A 17780-nucleotide genomic window follows, 5' to 3' on the forward strand; every position below is an offset into this window, starting at 1 on the left:
TGGGTTGGGAATAACTTGAGTCATCTTTTTAAACTCAAGCTTCCATCTAAAGTTTGAATCTCCTTTACGATAATTTCTACCAAGGTCCTTGCCAAAGTTTTAACATTTCCGAGTGATAGGGAATTTATCATCTCCTGAGGCAATCCATTCCATTTAAGGACATTTTGGTTGGAAAAGTCTATTGTATTGAAATTGACCTCCCTGCACTTTTGACACCCAGCAAGGATGGTTATATGGGAATATATTTCCATTCCATCTGACACCCTAAATGTATTTGAAGTCTTCAGTGGCTGGGTGAAATTTCTCCACTTTGTACAAACACACCTCGTAGGACACAATTTCACATCTTTTCCCTTTCCTGGTCATTCTCCCAGTGAATGTGCCTCTGTTTGTTTATATCTCTTTTAAAGTATAGTGTCCAAACAGAACCCAGTATTTTAAGTGTGGTTTATGTGAAGCAACTATGCTACTGCCAAATACTGGATTTATAGACTGATAGCCAGGAGTGTCCCAGACATTTTCTCTTGGGAGTGTAATGACAATTCCTCTGAACCTGCAACAACGTTTCTGTCTCCTTCGTGTCAGTATCAGAGCTAGAGCACTTTAGACGGGGCAAAGTGATCCTTTCCTAGGTCACATGAGAAACAACAGGAGAGAATATATATCTCTCCTCATCTATCTCCATGCTCAGGGAACATATGAAGGCTGGTATAGAGCTGTTGAATATTTTTGTTCTGCGGATACGTGAGATAATGAATGTAAAGTGCCCAGCCTGGTGTCTGGTTCAGAGTAGTGATTCAACAAATCTTAGTTAACTTTTCCTTTCCCCTCGCCATCTCTTTATACTTTTTCTCAGAATTTTTTACCCTCTCTTTTAACACAAGGTGGATGCAGGGATGAACAAGTAGAATATAAAATATCTTCTATAGACTCTTTTTTTATTCCCAAAAGTCATGAGTTCTTTGTTTTCTTTAAATCCTAGGGGACAGTTAGATGAGATACACATGTCTCAGGTGTTTTCCAAAAAAAAAAAAAAAAAGAAAAAAACACAGCACTTAAGTTGAACAATCTGTTGACATTCATTTTATTAATCTAGTTGATTTGTGCATTATTTTGCATTGTCATTCATCTGGGTGGGTTGTGTGTTGTTTTGGTTTTTTGTTCTGTTTTTGTTGGGGGGGTAATTAGGTTTCTTTATTTACTTATTTATTATTATTTTTTTAAATGGAGGTACTGGGGATTGAACTCAGGCCCTCACGCATGCTAAGCATGCACTCTACCACAGAGCTATACCCCACCTCCTTGGGTTGTGTGTTTAAAATGAGCTTCCTAAGACTAGGAAGACAGGGATTAAAAATGAGGGGTTTCAATTAGATCTTCTCTTACTTTATGGTATTATAGTTCTCAGTTTCACAAGTGATTAAAAAAAGAGAACTAACATGGATGGGGGAATTTTTGAATATTCCATAGCCATTGTTCCTTTAAAAATGAAATTCTGAGAAAGGTAAAGTAACTTTGTTCCCATAAATGAAACTGCCATTCCTGACAGTTGGCACAGCATCTCTCTGAAAGCAGTAAGATGATTAGAAACACACTGAACTTTGGCTCATTTTTTCATAAAGGCATTTATTTTAGAAAAGAGTGACTCTAGATTTGGGTACTCCCCCACAAAGTACCAAGAAGAAAGTGTCATTCTATGGCATTGAAAACAGAGATAATTCACTCCAGAATGTAGGTGTCACTGGATGGTTTAGTACTGCCTAGCAACGCAGATCTCACCGAGTATCTGACACTTTGAATCCTGTAGGGCTTTCTCTTAACTAGAAATTCCTCTGCCTTAGTGGAGAGAGTAATTCCCTGATGCTCTTTTTCAAAATTCTCACCAATCTAACTTTTTCCTTACTCCATGTATGACAGTTACAACACTGAAATTGTTTTATTAACAGGCTGCTGACTGTCAGTATCTGATGACTTGAAAGTAGAAGAAATAACCCAGACTTTTTATAAAATACCTTCTATCTGGATAGGCTCTAGTTCTAGAGATTTCTCAGATGCAAAATATACACCTTTTATTTGAAAAAATTATAAAATTTGAATGGGAAAAATTAATGTCAATTTAAGATTAAAAATGTGATCAGTTTGTGGAAATTATTTTAGAAATTATGCTCTCACTTATATGTAAAGTCAAAAAAAACAAAAACAAAAACAAAACCCCCTGAGCTTATAGACACAGAAAACAGATAGGTAGTTGCCAGACATGGGGTGTGGCCAGGGGTGAGTGAAATGGGTGAGGGTAGTCAAAAGTACAAAAGCACAAACTTTCAGTTATAAAATAAATAAGTCCTGGGGATGTAGTGTAGAGCATGTTGACTATGGTTAATAATACTATACTGTATATTTGAAAGTTGATGAGAGTAGATCTTAAAAGTTCTCATCATAAGAAAAAAAATTTGTAACTCTATGTTGATGGATATTAACTAGACTTATTGTGGTGATCATTTTGCAATATGTACACATACTGAATTACTGTTGTCACCTGAAACTAATATACTATTATATGTTAATTATATCTCAAAAAAAAAAAGAGATTACTATCAACCACACATTACATTCCTCTGGACGGGATTCCCTGAGAGACTCACCACATATTCCATTCAAAAAATGTAAAATTTCAGTCTAAGCATGAAGAAACATTTGGCAACTGCAAATTGACTTATTTTATAAAATAACTGGCCTGTATTAATCAAAATGTCATTGTCATGAAAGACAAAGGCTGAAGAAGTGTGCAGATTGAGGGGAAGTAGAGAGACATGACAACTAAATGCAATATGTGATCCTGGACTGGGTCTTATATTAGAGAAAAATAATCCATAAAAGGCATTATCAGGATACCTGACAAAATTATAACATAGACTGTAGGCTAAATAAAGTATTATATCAATGTTAAATTTCCTGAATACAGTAACTGTGTTGTGCTTTATGTAAGATAAATTCCTTGCTTTCAGAAAATACACACTGAAGTCATTAGGGATAAAGGGGCAGGATATATGTATGAACCTATTCCCAGATCGTTCAAAAAACGATTATGTGTATGGATTGAGAGAGAGAGAGAGAGATCAAATATGACAAAATGTTTAAAATTGGTGAATCTGGGTAGAGTATGGGAATTACTTGTGTTCTTTCAATTTGTTTATAAATTTGAAATCATTTCAAAATTTAAAGTTAAAAAAATAAAAAATGATCTCTAAAAAAGCAGAAATTGCTTAAAATAAAATTCCACTTATTTGCAAGTAAAAAAAACCTAAGAAAACCAACCAAACAAAAATAATCATCCCTCCTAAAAACAAAAGCACAATCATGATGAATGATTTTACATGATGAATGGTTCGTAGTTTCACGTGTCCAGCTATGGCATATATTCTGCAGCATTACTAGTTCTACACAGTAGTGGTTCCTGTAATTGACCTTGTATGGTTGTTCTCTGCGTTGAAAATGAGTGTCCTATTAGGTTAAAGCCCTAACTAAACTAAACTGCTAAAATTGATTTTCCCCACTACACTTTTTCTTATGATATTTATTGTAAAGAATGAATGTTGTCAATATTTCTTCTTTAGCCCAATTGAAATGAAAATTCATTCACTCAAGCCCATCCAGTAACTTTTAATGCTTGCCTATTATGTGCCACATAGCGGGCTAGATGATGGTAAAACAAAGAGGAATATGTTATGGTGTGTTTCTTGACAAATTCAGACTAATGGGAGAGTCAGCCATTTAATCAGAATGATGTATTACAGGAGCAGGAAAATGGAGCAATTGTTTGTTTGTGGGAGTTAGTTTCACAGAAGAAGTGACATCTAAAGTGTGTCTTGAAGGATGAGTAGGAGTTTTCCAGGTGGAGGGGAAGGATATTTCCAGGCATGAGGCGCAGCATGTGCAAAGGCACAAAGCCTTGAAAAGTTCAATTTATTTGAACATTTCTAATTTATGCCAGATGTAGTTCAGAAGCATTAAAACCTAGGCCAGCTGCTTTAAAAAACTTTTTATTGTGAAATATTATATACATTCACAGAAGTACATAAAAATAACTATCAGCTTACTGAATTATTACAAAGCAAATGTACATGTAATGATCATGAAGTCAAAATCTCTAAAATGGCCAGTAACCCCAAAATTGGCACTACCCCAACAAGTGCACTTCCCTACCATTTTATTATTTAATAGTTGCTTTAGCTAATGGTTACAGCCACATAACCTACACCTCTATCATCTCTCTCTAAAATTCCCTTGTGTCCCACACTCTCACCCCACCCAGTTTAACTACCATTTGCTTGTTGATTTCTGCAATGGGTGAGAAATCCAGTGTGTTTGGAGCAAAAAGTTGTGAAGTTGTGGGAGGGATGAGTATAATAACAAGTATTTATTATTGTTATGCCTGTACTGTGTTCTGGGCCCTTCTGGGTGCTTTCTTCATTCACTGATTTCCCACAACACTGAAAGGAGCATACAGCTGAGGAAACTAAGGCTCAAGAGAGGTTCTCACTTGCTTAGAGAGACAAAACTCATGAATGTGGGTGGAGATGGGACTAGCATCCAGATTTTTCTGACTCCCAAACACATGCTCTTTCTGTTAATGGCTCTTATTGAGATTTGACTTCATCATGTAGAAAACTGGCAATCAACAGAGATATTAAATTGGGAAGCAGTATTACATTTGTTTGGACTATAATTCTGTTGATAGTGTGGAATAATGGAGTGAGGGAGAGATGGTGGTAGGGAGACCATGGAGGTACTTATTGCAGTGGCTCAGAGATGAGGTTCTGGATGAGAAGACTGATAGTGCACATGGAGAGAAGATGCCGTTTCCTAGACCCTTCTGAGCTATAACCAGTCGTTTATGGTACTAGGTTTGATGTTGGGGATAAGTGAGATGAGATACCTTGGACACAGGTAACTTGCATTACTTTGCATCTTTGCACGTGCTCCTCTCCAAGGCCTCTACCTTGATAGCCTGAATAGATAGCAACACTGTTGATTAAAATTTGGAAGAGGAAGAACAGGTTTGGTGAGAAGATAAGTTCAGTTTTGGTCCTGCTAATTTTGAGATGCCTGAGGAAATTCAGTTGGTCTCCCTGAAGGGGAGTTAGAAATAGAGCTTAGAGGCTGCAGGGATAGGTCTGAGCTGGAGATTAAATTTTAGGAATGATCAGAATATATTTAACTTGAGGCACAGGACCTGGATTCAGACAGACCTATGTTTAAATCTTAGCTCAAACACTAATTACCTGTTTTCGAATTTGTAAAATGGGATATCTAACCCAGAATCTTTGTAGGGATTCAGTGAAAAACTAGAAAGCACTTGTTCTGAGTTCAATAAGTGACAAAACTATCATTAGCTATTATTATTAGATTACAATAGAGACTTACTTATGAACAAACTCCACTACAGCAAAAAGCATTAAAAAAAAAAAATGGAATTCACTTAAATGGTCTCTGAAATGCATTTGCATGGAAGGCCTGTAAGGCATGGCAACAAAATGATAAGAAAAATGAAGGGATCATCAAAGTTTATCTACACAAGGCCACCAAATTGACCCAGTCAGTTTAAAGAACAGGTCTCACTAGTGTTTCTTTGTTTTGCTATAAAGGCATCATCAAGCATAAAAAAATCAGCAGCTTTAATTCTCTACTATCATTCTTGAAATAATTACATATTGTATTAGACTGTATGCAAAAATCGTCACAATAATCCCTCCCATTCCTATATGCATATCCCTTTGAAATGTGACTTGGCTACTCCTCCCATCAAAAAGGGGGATTTATCTCCCCAGTTTCTGAATTTGTGCTGGCCTTTTAACTTTGACCAATAGAATGTGGTGGGAGTGATGTCAAGTAACTTCTGCTTCAAGAGGTCTTGCAGTTGTCACTCTGCATCTGCTTGGCGTGCTGCCACAGTATGAAGCCCAGGCTAATCTTGGGGATGAAAGGTTACAAGGAAAAGAGAGAGGTCCAGTCAACAGTCAATCCACTGCCAGCCGTAAGTGCACCCAGTCAAGCTGCCAGATGACTGCAGTAGCTACATGCATGATCCCAGACAAGGCCAGAGAGCACATAACATGGCTTTAGGGTACTGATTCTGGGGTGGTTTGTCATGCAGCAATAGTATGTATATGTGTATAGGTATGTGTGTGTATATATATGCAGTAGAATTCTTCAGCCTTAAAGATTGGAGAATATTTTTAAACTGTAAAAGGGGTCTTAGGTTAATCATTACGATGTACTTCCAGACTTTAGGGATCAAAAAGTTCCTTAAAGCTGTAATGATATGTCACCTAGATTGCTGCAGTGAACAGTGAAAGGGAGGACGATTTTTCTGTGATGGTTTGTGCACAGCGTTTTTAGAGGAAGGGTGATAATTCTAGATGATGTTCAAAGTCTCTTTAACTTTAGAGCCCTGTGAAATTCAAATTCTTGTGAGTTTAATAACTCCATGTCCACTTCAGGGACTTGTACATAGCATTTTGAATACTTTTCACAAATGACTGATCTGTTGACTCATCTTCCACATACAATGTGATCCAAAAGACCCAAGCTATGGTATAGTGCAGGCAACACCATACAGGGAATATAACATAATGGCTAAGGTTATGAGTTCCAGAGCCATATTGCTTGGGTTCAAATGCTGGCTCAGTTGCCTCTCAGCTGTAACACTGATGGGTTATCTAACCATTCTTTCCCTGTTTCTGTGAAGAATGGACGATAACATCTCACTGGATTGTTGATAGGATTAAATGAGTAATGCTTGAGAGTAAAACATATTTACTCAATACATGTCAGATACTTGTATTGTTATTTTGCAGAAGGGAATGATTTTGGTCTTAGACTAAGTTCTGTTACTATGTGACCTTCAGTAAATCAATTAACCTCTGCATTTCAGTTGTTCTCCTCTATAAAGTAAGGTTTACTAGATGACTTTGGTGGGTTCTTTTCATCTTTAAAATTCCATGATTCAGTGTTCAATGTTTTACCCACATGCACATCCTAATCTTGTCTATAATTCTAATTTTTTAAAGATCGTTTAAAACTTACTCTATTAGCAATTCTGAGGACACTCTGGTTATGATCACTTTGAAGTGTAAATAACACTGAATTTACTCAGGCAACTAAACATTTTTTATTCACACCTGGTCAGCAAACATTTATAACGCACATACCTGAAGCGATGCCTTTTCACGTCTATGAAAACTTAGTTGTACATTCATTTTTTAAACCCACGATAAATTTGCTTAAAAGTAGGAAAAGATCCTCCAAAAGTGAAGAAAATATTGCACCTCAAATTTTACCAAAGATCTCCAGTGTTCAATAAAATCACCAAAATTCCACTATTAAAGGTCACATTTTCTGGTTTTTTTGCTTCAGCAGAGTGCATACAATTAAATATTATAAACATATTATAAAAACAAACACCATCATGTGGATAAAGTTTATTTTACGTTGGCTTATAAATTGTGGCATTTCATAACATTTTACTTTCATGTTCTGTGATGCTTCTTGACAGTGGGACATAAAAATGATATTAGTGTGACTAGCTGGTGTGTGTGTGTGTGTGTAGAATGTCAGTACCTAGAATTCCTTTTAAGTAGTTAATTTTTCCATCCTTTTCCTGTCACCTATAATCAAACTACAACAACCCCTCAAGACCTATGCAAAACGCTCCATTCAATATTTTTACAGTAACGGATCTACTACAAACTTAACTCTGAATTTTGAAAACGGATTTCAGTCACTCGTTTGCTCTTCAGAAATACATATGCAGCCTATTTACTAAACTTTCTTTTCCAGGGATCAGAAAACTGGCAACTTAAGTTAGACAACTACGAAGGTTTTCAGTGGATCTTGGCTGGGGGTTGGTGAGGGAGATAAAATCAACGGGCTTTTTCTTCCTCAAAATTCTCGTATTTGCTTCTGGAGCAAGAATTCCGACTGAGGAGTTGCGGTGGGGCAATGAGGCGGAGAAGGTGGCTCTGCCGCACACAGGTTTGAATTTGACAGACCACTGCAATCTTCGGGGATTTTCCAAGCAGGCTGAGCGCGCCGAAGAGGCGAAAAAGTGCGTACAGCCCACGTGACCCAACTTCACTTTCAGGCTCCAAAAGCGAAGCGCAGCTGCAATCAATACCCATCTTCCATTAGTAGACTGTTTTCCTCCCAAGAACCTGCTAAAAAAACTCCAGGTGCTGAGAGACACACTTCGGAAATTGTTGGGTTAAAAAAAAAATTCCACCTGTACATTTATAAAAGCGCTAACCACCTTTTTGGGATCACCACTACGGCTTGCGCATTTGCGAAGCATGTTCCTACAGTTCCCTCCCGTGCTTTTCTAAACCTCCCCGTTTCGGTTCCACCAAAAAAGCGATAGCAACAGTTTGGTTGCCGAGGAGCCCGTCTCCCGGGCGCAATCGCCGCATCAGGGGCCTCGCACCTCTCGGCCCGCGAAGCCGAGGACTTCGGTTCCCCGTCCGCCAGCGGGAGGACACGAGGGCGAGCGGCCGGCCCGAAACCTCGGCCTCGGCCCCCGCGCCACCCGCCACGGTTCCCTCGCCGCGCCCGGCCCCGGCGCGTCGCCTCCCCACCGGCGGGGGAGCCGGGCCGAGCGCATGCGCGCGGCGCTCCCGGGCGTGCCGGCCACACTCCCCCCACCCACCCCGAGAGCTTGTCACTTCCTGCCCTCGCCCCATCTCCGTCCGGGGTCAGTCAGTCGCTCCCTGTCGCTGCCGGAGAGTCTCTGCTTCCCCCTTCCTACCCGCTCCGCGGCGGTGGCTCAGGCTCTTCGGGGAGGGGGAGACCGAGGAAGCGAGAGACTGGCTTAATAAAGTTTCCTGAAACAACAACTACTACCAAAAAGGGCCCGAGGTGGGGGGAGACCCCCATCCTTCCCCGCCCCTCTCCAAAAGCCTGAGGGACCGTTGCAGGTGGAGCGGCGCTTGGGGGGAGCCGGGCTCCGGCAGCAGCGGTTGCCCCGGCGAGGGGCGCCTCAGGTCTTGCCCGCTCCGGTTCCGGCTCCTTCGGTGGCGGCGGCGGCGGCTGCGGGGCGGTTCCTCCTGTCAACTGCCTGCGCCCGCGCGCCGCCCGCCCGCCCAGCTCCACAGCGCGGAGGGACGCCGTGAGCCGCCGCCGCCGTCGCCTCGGGCCGCGCAGGAACGTGGTGAGCTGTGGCGCTTCCGCGTCAGCACCGGCGGGGACTCTTTGGGAACGCGTCGGCCCGAACCCCGGTCCCTTCGCGTGGTCCGCGGGGTCTGCGCCAGGTGGGGCCCGAAGCCGCCTCCCACGCCAGGCTGTCCCCGCGGCCGCCCGGCCTGCCTGCCTTCCTTCCGCCTGCCCGCCGGCCCACCCTAGGAGTTCAGTAAGTTGGGCGCACTTGGTCGGGGGGACGGGGGGCTCTGCCGCGGAGACCCCGACGCACGTGCGTGGCGGGAGGGCGCGGCGTGGGCCCCTCGCCGGCGGGAGCTGCACCTCCGCCGCCCCGGCCGCCCCTGCCGTCGCGCCCTCCTCCCCGCGGGCCCCGGCGCCGGCCGTGCCCGCCGCGCTCCGCGCCTCCGTCTCCGCGCGCGCCCGCCCGGGAAGGCGAGGCCGCCGCCGCCGCCGCCGCCGCCGCCCGCGTAGCCGGCCAGGCCCTCGCCCTGCGCTGCGCGCCTGGGGCTGCGTTTCCGGGTAGGGCGATGAACCTGTGCCGGAGTTCGGGCTGGAGAAGCCTTCGTGCGTTTTTCTTTTTCAGTTCGAGAGGAAGGTGCCAGTCGGTGGAGGGAAAGCGGAGGGCGGGTGAAGGGAACGTTTCTGGAAAATGCAGCCAGAGCCCCCCCAGGAAGTTCAGGGTGAGTGACTGATTTGTGCTTCTTTCAACAGCCAAGCCGCAATGAAGAGCTTCTTACAGTGAAAGGAAAGTAGGTCGCGCCCACTGAAAATGCCTTTAAGGGACAAATACTGTCAGACTGACCACCATCATCACGGATGCTGTGAACCAGGTACACCCCTTTCTTCTCCAGTTACTTTGCCGTGCATCAGAGCCACTCTGCCATCTGTTTTCTTCTAGTGTTTTTTTCCTCCTGCCCAAGAAGTCATTCTTAACTAAGCAAGCTATAATTTTACCCAGCATAAAACCAGTTATGAAGCTAAAAACTTGTACAAACAAGAGGTCTCCCCAACTTGATCCCTTAAAAAAGTACTGCAAGTGTCACCTTCAATCTTTTCCACAAGATCACTCACTCAATCCCCTTTCCTTCTCTTTCAAGGCAGCCTGCAGTTAGTAGTATAACCCTCAAGCTTTGTGAATGTTTAAAACCGAAGAGAAAGGGAAAAAATGGATAGTAGAATACTAGCATTAATCTTCGTGAAAGTTGTTTCTTTCAGACTTTTAAAAACTGAAAGCTTCTCATGCTTAAATAGTGCTGAAAACCTAAAAATGAGTTTTGTTTGGGCTAAAAAAAGTTTGTTAAACTTAACTTGTTGGAAGAAACAGGTTTTGCTAAGTGCGACCTCTTAAACTTCTTGGGCAGAACACACTGTATTGCAAAATAAAAAAATCAAGAAAGTTTGATGTGCTTTGTTACAGACATTTAGAGGTACAGCTTGAAGGGGAGTTCTTGAATACACATTGCCACTAAACCAACTAAAGGCTATTATTCTATTCTAGTTTAGAGGCAGTTGTTTATCATTATTTTTGACCTAAAAGTTATTAGGGCTTTCTAATACTTTGCTTGATTTTTAACTGCACTAACGTAATTGGGTTTGTCATAGTGGAGTTCAATTAAAGTTTTCTGATTAATGGGAAAAAATGGCAATGATAAAGGGGAGGAACTATTTTCAGAAAACTTCAGTATGGATGAGAATAACATTTGTACTATAACCCTATCCCCTAATTTGCTGAAAGTAATACCTCATAATAAAACAGGCACTTCCAGGATGGAATCCAGTGTATTCAGCTGCTCCCTGACCTACCTAACTTTAACAATCCTTTCTACTGTGTATTTTCTGTACCCTTTCTACTGTGTATTTTCTGTACTTGAAGTGAAGCTCTATCACTTTAATTTTACCAAATATTGAATGGAATTTGCTGGTTTTGAAGTAGAAAGCTGTGAATATATTTTATGCTTATGTTCCACTGACTGTTACAGTTTTTTTTCTCAGAACACTTCAAGTCATTTAAGCTGAATTAATTAAATCATCTTATCAAAACATCTTGATTAGGAAGAAATTTACTTGTTCATTCCTTTATTTCTTTGACAAATCATTATCAAGCACCTGTTAGGTGCGAGGCACTGTTCAGGGCAATGGGGATATAAGTGGTGAACAAAACAGATAAGCTCGTTCCCTTGTGGAACTTTTGAGTGGGAAGAGATAAACAGGTAAACAAATAAGGTTATTTGTGACCATACCTTATTTAGTGTATGCTGGTAATTAAAGTTTTGTAGAGAATTTAATGTCTTTTTAAGGAGGTTTTCCAGAGTTGAACTTTTAAATGTGTGTTGGGACTTTTCTGCTCTTTTTTTCTCCCTCATTAACATAAAGTCAGATAAGTTGCATTAATTTAAAAATTTCAGCTTTCTTTTTCCAGAAACTTTCCCATGCAGTTTATTTTTCAGACCGTCAGGTCGAAAGTAGTTGGTGTTTTCTTTGCTTTTTTAGCTAGAATTAAACACTGTTTGAGGATTTAGCTCAGTAGAAACCTGGAAGTTTAACTTATGGGGTAGTTAATCATCATTATTTCAGAGGAAGGGTGTGCCAAAGTGGGAGGATGTTTCCAGTATTGAGAGGACAATGTTATGGTAGTTTTTAAAAGAGGATGCCCTCAGATGGAGGGAAGAAGACCACATGTTTGAGAAGTTCTTTTAATGGGCTCTCCTGAGAGGCCTGTCCTCCTTTGGATTATGAACAGTAGTTGAGTTCCTGAATGAGCTCAGTGTGTTCCTGAGGAGGCCTTGATAGGATGGATCAGTTTGTAGCGAAGGGTGGTTTTATAAGCCTGTCAGTGTATGTAAGTTTGTTTTTAGTTATGTTTTAAGAAAGTTTTTGATTATAGAAATTTTCAAACATTCGGAATAGAGAGACTAGTATAAGGAACTTGTTGTAACACAACTCCATCAGTTATCAATACGTGGACAGTCTCTTTTCATCTATGTTCTCCCTTCCCCACAGTTCTCTTCACCCTCCAACTGCTCCCTCAACCTCTGTTATTTGTAAGGAAATCGCCGACATCATAGGTAGAAGACTCTTAAAGGAACTTGTTTTAAGGTAGCAGAGACCCTTGGAAAAGTGGACATTTTATTCTTGGCAGTGTGTTCTTGGGAGGATGTAAAGAAAGATGTTAACTTCTGAGCATTTGTGATTTTTGGCTGGAGGGAGATGCTATTTTTTTTCTACGTGGTCATGTAACCTGATCTTGGGAGGGCTTATAGGATATGTAAGAAGAAACTTCATAAAATATTAACATAGGAATTTTTTTTTAGGGTTACAAGTATGTTTTCAAAGGAAGAAAGAATAGTTTCTTACAGTGGGAACTACACAGATGTGTATACCAAATGAATGTGTCCACTCATAACTAAACTAACCCTGGGGTTATTTTGAATGGTGTCTTGGGATGTATGTTTATTCTGGTGGTAGCAGTGATGGTGATGGGTAACAAAATTTTGCTCTAGCTTTAAAATCAGATGTTGTCATGTGGAAGTGGAAGTTAGAGTATTATAGGAAGTTTTCTGGAGCATGAACCTAAATGAGGAAAGGGGGCTCTAAGGAGAAGTTTCCATTTTTTCCCATATTCCTTCCTTAGTCATTACTTTTTTTTTTCATTCTTCCTGTCTAGAATTTTTGCCACTTACAGAGCCAGACTTTGGAGCTTTTTTACTTCTTTGAAATTGTATAATTTCTAACCTATCTTTTGTAGTTATTATTTTTTGTAATCAGTTATTGGTTGTTATAATGTACAAATACTGGAAAGAGATCCATCTAATCCAAATAAATGATATCATCAGTCTATTTACAAACTTCTGCTGTTGTTTCTCTAAGGGATTGAATTGTGCTTCTCTTAGATTTTGGAAAAGATTTTTTCAGTTTTTAGTTTCAGGAAACCAGTTGATTTGTAGATGATGGTGATTGTGATAGAACATTTATTGAGCCTTTCCTGTATCCCAGGCTCTAATTTAACCAGTTACCTGCATTAGCTGATTGAATTCTCACACAACCGTATCATTTACTTTTATTATCCCCATTTTAGGGATGAGAACGGAGAGATCAGAGAGTGTAATTTGCCCTAGTTGTATCTAGTAAATGGCAGAAAAAAATTTCAGTGCAGTCAGTCCAGGTCTGGAGTCTTCTGTTCTTAATCACTGCAGTTAGTACCAATGTCAGATGTCCTCAAAATGAGTTGTGTTCATGTATATGTTCTTTAAAATATCCCAAACTGTCTCTTAAAATTGGGAAAATTTTACTTAATGGAATGATTTGGTCCTGAGACATAGTTCCTCCCATTTGTGTGCACTGAACTTAAGAACAGAAGCCTGAAAGAGAATCTCAGGCTGTGTCTATACACATAGCATAGCAGTCTTTCTCCCCCTTATCAGACAGCTAAATGCACTCCAAGCGCAGGCCATGAAGCAGTAGCAGAACTGAGGTATCCTCTCCTTATCTCCTCACATTGAGCAGATGATCTTGGGTTATGATGGTAAAACGTTGTAACATATCGAAAAAAGAGGTTAAGTGACTGGTTTTTCTCCACCACAACTGTCTCCTTATTTGATATCTGTTGGAAAACTCAGTTTTCCTTTTCAGTTACCTGTTTCTTATTACCAGAATCTAGTTTATATATATTTATACTGTTAATCTGAGAATTTTGGAAAGCAGGGATGATATAGACCTCTATGTATGAAAATGAAAAGTTTTTATTTTTAAAGTGGAAATATTATTTTAACTTATAATAAAGCGTTCTTTCTAAAAAGCACACTTCCAAAACCCCAAGGTGGGGAAGTGTGAGGCCGAAAGTTAAAATCAGCCGTGTATAAACAAACCCACCCTCACAGAAAGAACCTTTGTTTTGTTGGTATCCCACCAGACTTTTTGTGTTTATACTAACATTTATACATAGACACACATATACATGAAATTTCTTTTCTTTCTGTAGCTTTTGAAATACATATTAATAAAATTGAGATCATATTCTATAACCTGTTTTCTGCTTAACAGTGTATCATTGACGTCCTTTGTTGTCAGCGCATATAGCTCTAGCTCATGCTGTGTAACAGCCATGAGATATTTCATTGTGTGGATATTTCATAACTTATTTGGTTCCTTTTGAGAGATTTTTAAGTTGTCTGAAATTTTCCCAGTTCTTTACAGTGCTGCAAGAGCTGCAGTGAACATTCTTGCACATCTACCACTGTGCACTTGGCCAGTTCTTTCCTTAGGCAGTGGTTTTTGAGTTTTGCTCTCATAATTGCCCAGGGAGCTGTACTAGATTGTCCAGAGTGGAATGGTTTTTGGAATGGTTTATGAGGTGTGGCTAAGTTATCATTGCCCTGGAATTTTGTTTAAATGTAGTAGTTCCTCTTCAAGAAGAATAAAAAGGCAAATATGACTAATATGTACATAATAATGCCAAAATAGTAAGATTTTTGCATTTGAATTTAATACATAACCTTACTACCTTAATTTCACCTTGAATTCAGAAAAATTTTAGTTATTTTTCCCTGTTATTTCATTTTGCCTTATAAAGATGATGGTGAAATTTGAACAAAAAGTATGATTGTCATTAATGTAATTATAGTATACTATATATAATTATAAATATATATTATACTAATATATATAAATACTATACTATAAATATATAGTATACTAATATAATTATAGTATAATAAAAACAAACTATTGTTTTACTTCAATAGTAAATGATTTAAATAACCATTTTTTTTGTGGGGATTGGGGTGGGTGTTTGTTTTCCATGTAGTTTATATCCTGGAACCTGGAGATGCTCCTTTGTTACAGCAACCACTACAGACATCCAAATCTGGTATTCAACAAATAATTGAGTGCTTTCGATCAGGTATGATTGTCTTAGGATGTATTTTCAATCTTCACATAGTAGTTAAAAATTACCTAGAAATCCTTGGAAATAATTTAAAAAATAAAATATATACATTGGTTTTTCCTTATAGAATACTTTTGTTATTTTTAAAAAGTGGATGAATAAATATTGACTTGATTAGACATTCTTTTCCAGTACTATATGTTATATATTAAATTTTAAAATATATTTAACATGGTTTAAAGAAATATGTGGTATATCTGCTGGTAAAGTAGCTCTTTCTCTTTAAGATTCATTGTTATTTTTTGACATGTTCTTTATAAACTCTCAAAGGGCAGTAGTAAATTACACAGGGTTTTAATGAGCTTTGGCAGAGTAGATTATTTATTCAGAATGTCTGAGATGTCCGTTGTTCTAGATTAATTACTTTATCATGTCTGTTTATGTGACTCACCCTCTCCTACCTAACCCTGGAGTTTCAATATCTTTAATAGACAAGACAGAAAAATGTGTCACTCTAGCCCTGATATCTTCAGATACATTTGTTTAGCTTTTCTTTCTATTAGGTTACTGTAGTAAGGGATGTATACTAAGGATATTTGTGCAGTTGCAATGCAGTGCTTTAAAATAGGTGTTGCTCACTACATATAAAGGATGGAGAACTGCTAGAACTCCTGTGTTATCAGTAAGATCTTGGATTGCTGTGATTCTTGTCATCCACTTGTCCACTTGTCCACTTCTTGTAGATTTGGCTTCTCTGACACTGCAGACTGTTAAGGCAAAATGAACAAGCAAATAAATACGCATGACTAATGGACATCTAATTGGTGGACACTTAAAGGATTAGAATTTTTTTTGTCATTTTAAAGCTTACTACATCTTAATGAAAAATTTCTCAGATTCAAAGGAAAAGATAATTTATATGCAACCACTTGTTTTGTATTGATGAGAAGTATTTTGAGATGCTTTTTTAAAATCATTGTAAAGGGAAATAGCATATATTTAATTTATTTTAGGATTCTAAGAAATAGATTGTTCCTTAATCTAAAATAAAAAGTTTATTTCTGACTCTAAGGTTCATTTCTTACACTTTAATCTATAGTCCTCATGGCATTACTTTTATGTCTATTTAAATCAGTAAGTATTATGTGTATACTGTATGCCTGTGCTCATGTTGGATGGTGGTATAACCTATTTTACCTTGTGTTTTGTTTTGATAATTGCCCTTGGTCAATAGAAATAACTGACATAAATTCTCCTATGGTAAATACAATTAAAATTTTACTAATCAGAGGCAGTATTTAAGTATGTTTCTGGCATAATAGAAGAATGGTTAGTTTTTATTTGTAGTAAGAGTTTCTGTTAGCTACTTTTAATATAGAGATAAAAATTCTTTTTGTTCTTTCTCATATTATGGAAATGAAGATAATAGCTTCACATTTAGTCATATTCCTTGGTATAAGTTATCTTTTTAAAAAATTCATAACTTGGAATTAATGAAGTTGTTTTATACTGCTTCAGTTTATTACAGTGTTATTTGATTAAGAAGTTAGAATTGGTTCTTTCATTCATGCTTTGTCTTGTAAAAAATTCCTTTCAACAAGATCCTGTACCCAAAATCTGTATTTTTTTTAAGCTTTGGAAGTTGAATATTTAAAAATGAAATTACTTGTTTTCTCATTGCACTATGGTCCTATCTGTTTTCTGTGTTTGCCATTTTTTTCTTACTGTCTGAAGATAAAGGGACTGTGAAACGGGTAACATGTTCTTTCTTAAATGTCCCCACCAAATTGGCCCTCTGAGTTTTTTTTTTAAGGCAAATTTTGAAAATACTGTAATTTAAATTCTCTAAGTACCCAATTGTTTAAATTAGAGATGATTTAGAAATATGCTGAATAGTACAAAGAAACAAATTTTGGGTTAATGAAGGAATTCTTTTACTTCATTAGTGTGGTATATCTCATAACTAAGTAATTTTAATTTCCTTAAGATAATAATCTCTTACATATCTGGATAATCTCAAGTTTCCTAAGGTAGCTCTTCTTTAGCACTGAGGTATTTAAGCCTTGGCTGACTGAGACCTTGGAAGGATGAGATGGAAGTTTGGGCCACATGTCTTAGGGTCTGAGATGCCTTCTCGTCTTGTAAGTTTCTCCCAGTCTCACTTTGCTCCCAAGCAGGCTTTCGATGATGACTTTTCTTTCTAGGCTCTTTCCATTACAGCTGGGTCGCACACTCACACACATTGCATTTAAAGAACTATTCTTGTGGTGTTTTATATCTGACAGATATTTGAAGATAGAACTTCGAAGTCTGCGCTTTTGCTCTTGTTAACCTTCAGCAGCTAAGCCAGGTTGGGCAGTAGTAATGTGTTAGGATAGCTGCCTTTATCTTCAAGCTCAGATACTTGTCTTGATCTCCTGTATCAGCTCTATTTAAGAGATTTACCACCTCCTGCCTACACTGGGCTAGCTGTCTATGACTGGTATTAATTCCTGCCCAAGCTGGGAGTTTATGAAAGGCTAAGGAAGGAGTTGACACAGTTTTAGGCCTCCTAACCCCATGTGTGCTACACTGACTGCTTGACCAATTTTGACCCATTCTCTTTGCTTCACACTTCAGCTTTTGCTTTACACTTCAGCTTTTGCTTTGGACTGTTTTCCTGGCTTTAAATTACACATACTTTTTGACTTCTGATCTCTCTTTGTTT

At 38.9% G+C, this 17780-nt stretch overlaps 1 protein-coding gene across 2 annotated transcripts in view; it reads left to right on the forward strand.

The window, feature by feature from the left end:
* Positions 1–8722: 8722 nt before the first annotated feature.
* ZNF800 (zinc finger protein 800) overlaps positions 8723–17780 on the forward strand; it is a 42299-nt gene continuing 33241 nt past the window's right edge. For both annotated transcript variants that reach the window (XM_074367132.1, XM_074367133.1), the window contains exons 1-3: positions 8723–9400; positions 9901–10019; positions 14993–15088. In XM_074367132.1, the coding sequence (XP_074223233.1) occupies positions 9959–10019; positions 14993–15088 (157 nt within the window). In that variant the 5' untranslated portion in view covers positions 8723–9400; positions 9901–9958. The remainder of the gene's footprint in view (positions 9401–9900; positions 10020–14992; positions 15089–17780) is intronic.

The sequence above is a fragment of the Camelus bactrianus genome, chromosome 7 (assembly GCF_048773025.1).
Source record: "Camelus bactrianus isolate YW-2024 breed Bactrian camel chromosome 7, ASM4877302v1, whole genome shotgun sequence".
In the NCBI taxonomy this organism is placed as follows: Eukaryota; Metazoa; Chordata; class Mammalia; order Artiodactyla; family Camelidae; genus Camelus; species Camelus bactrianus.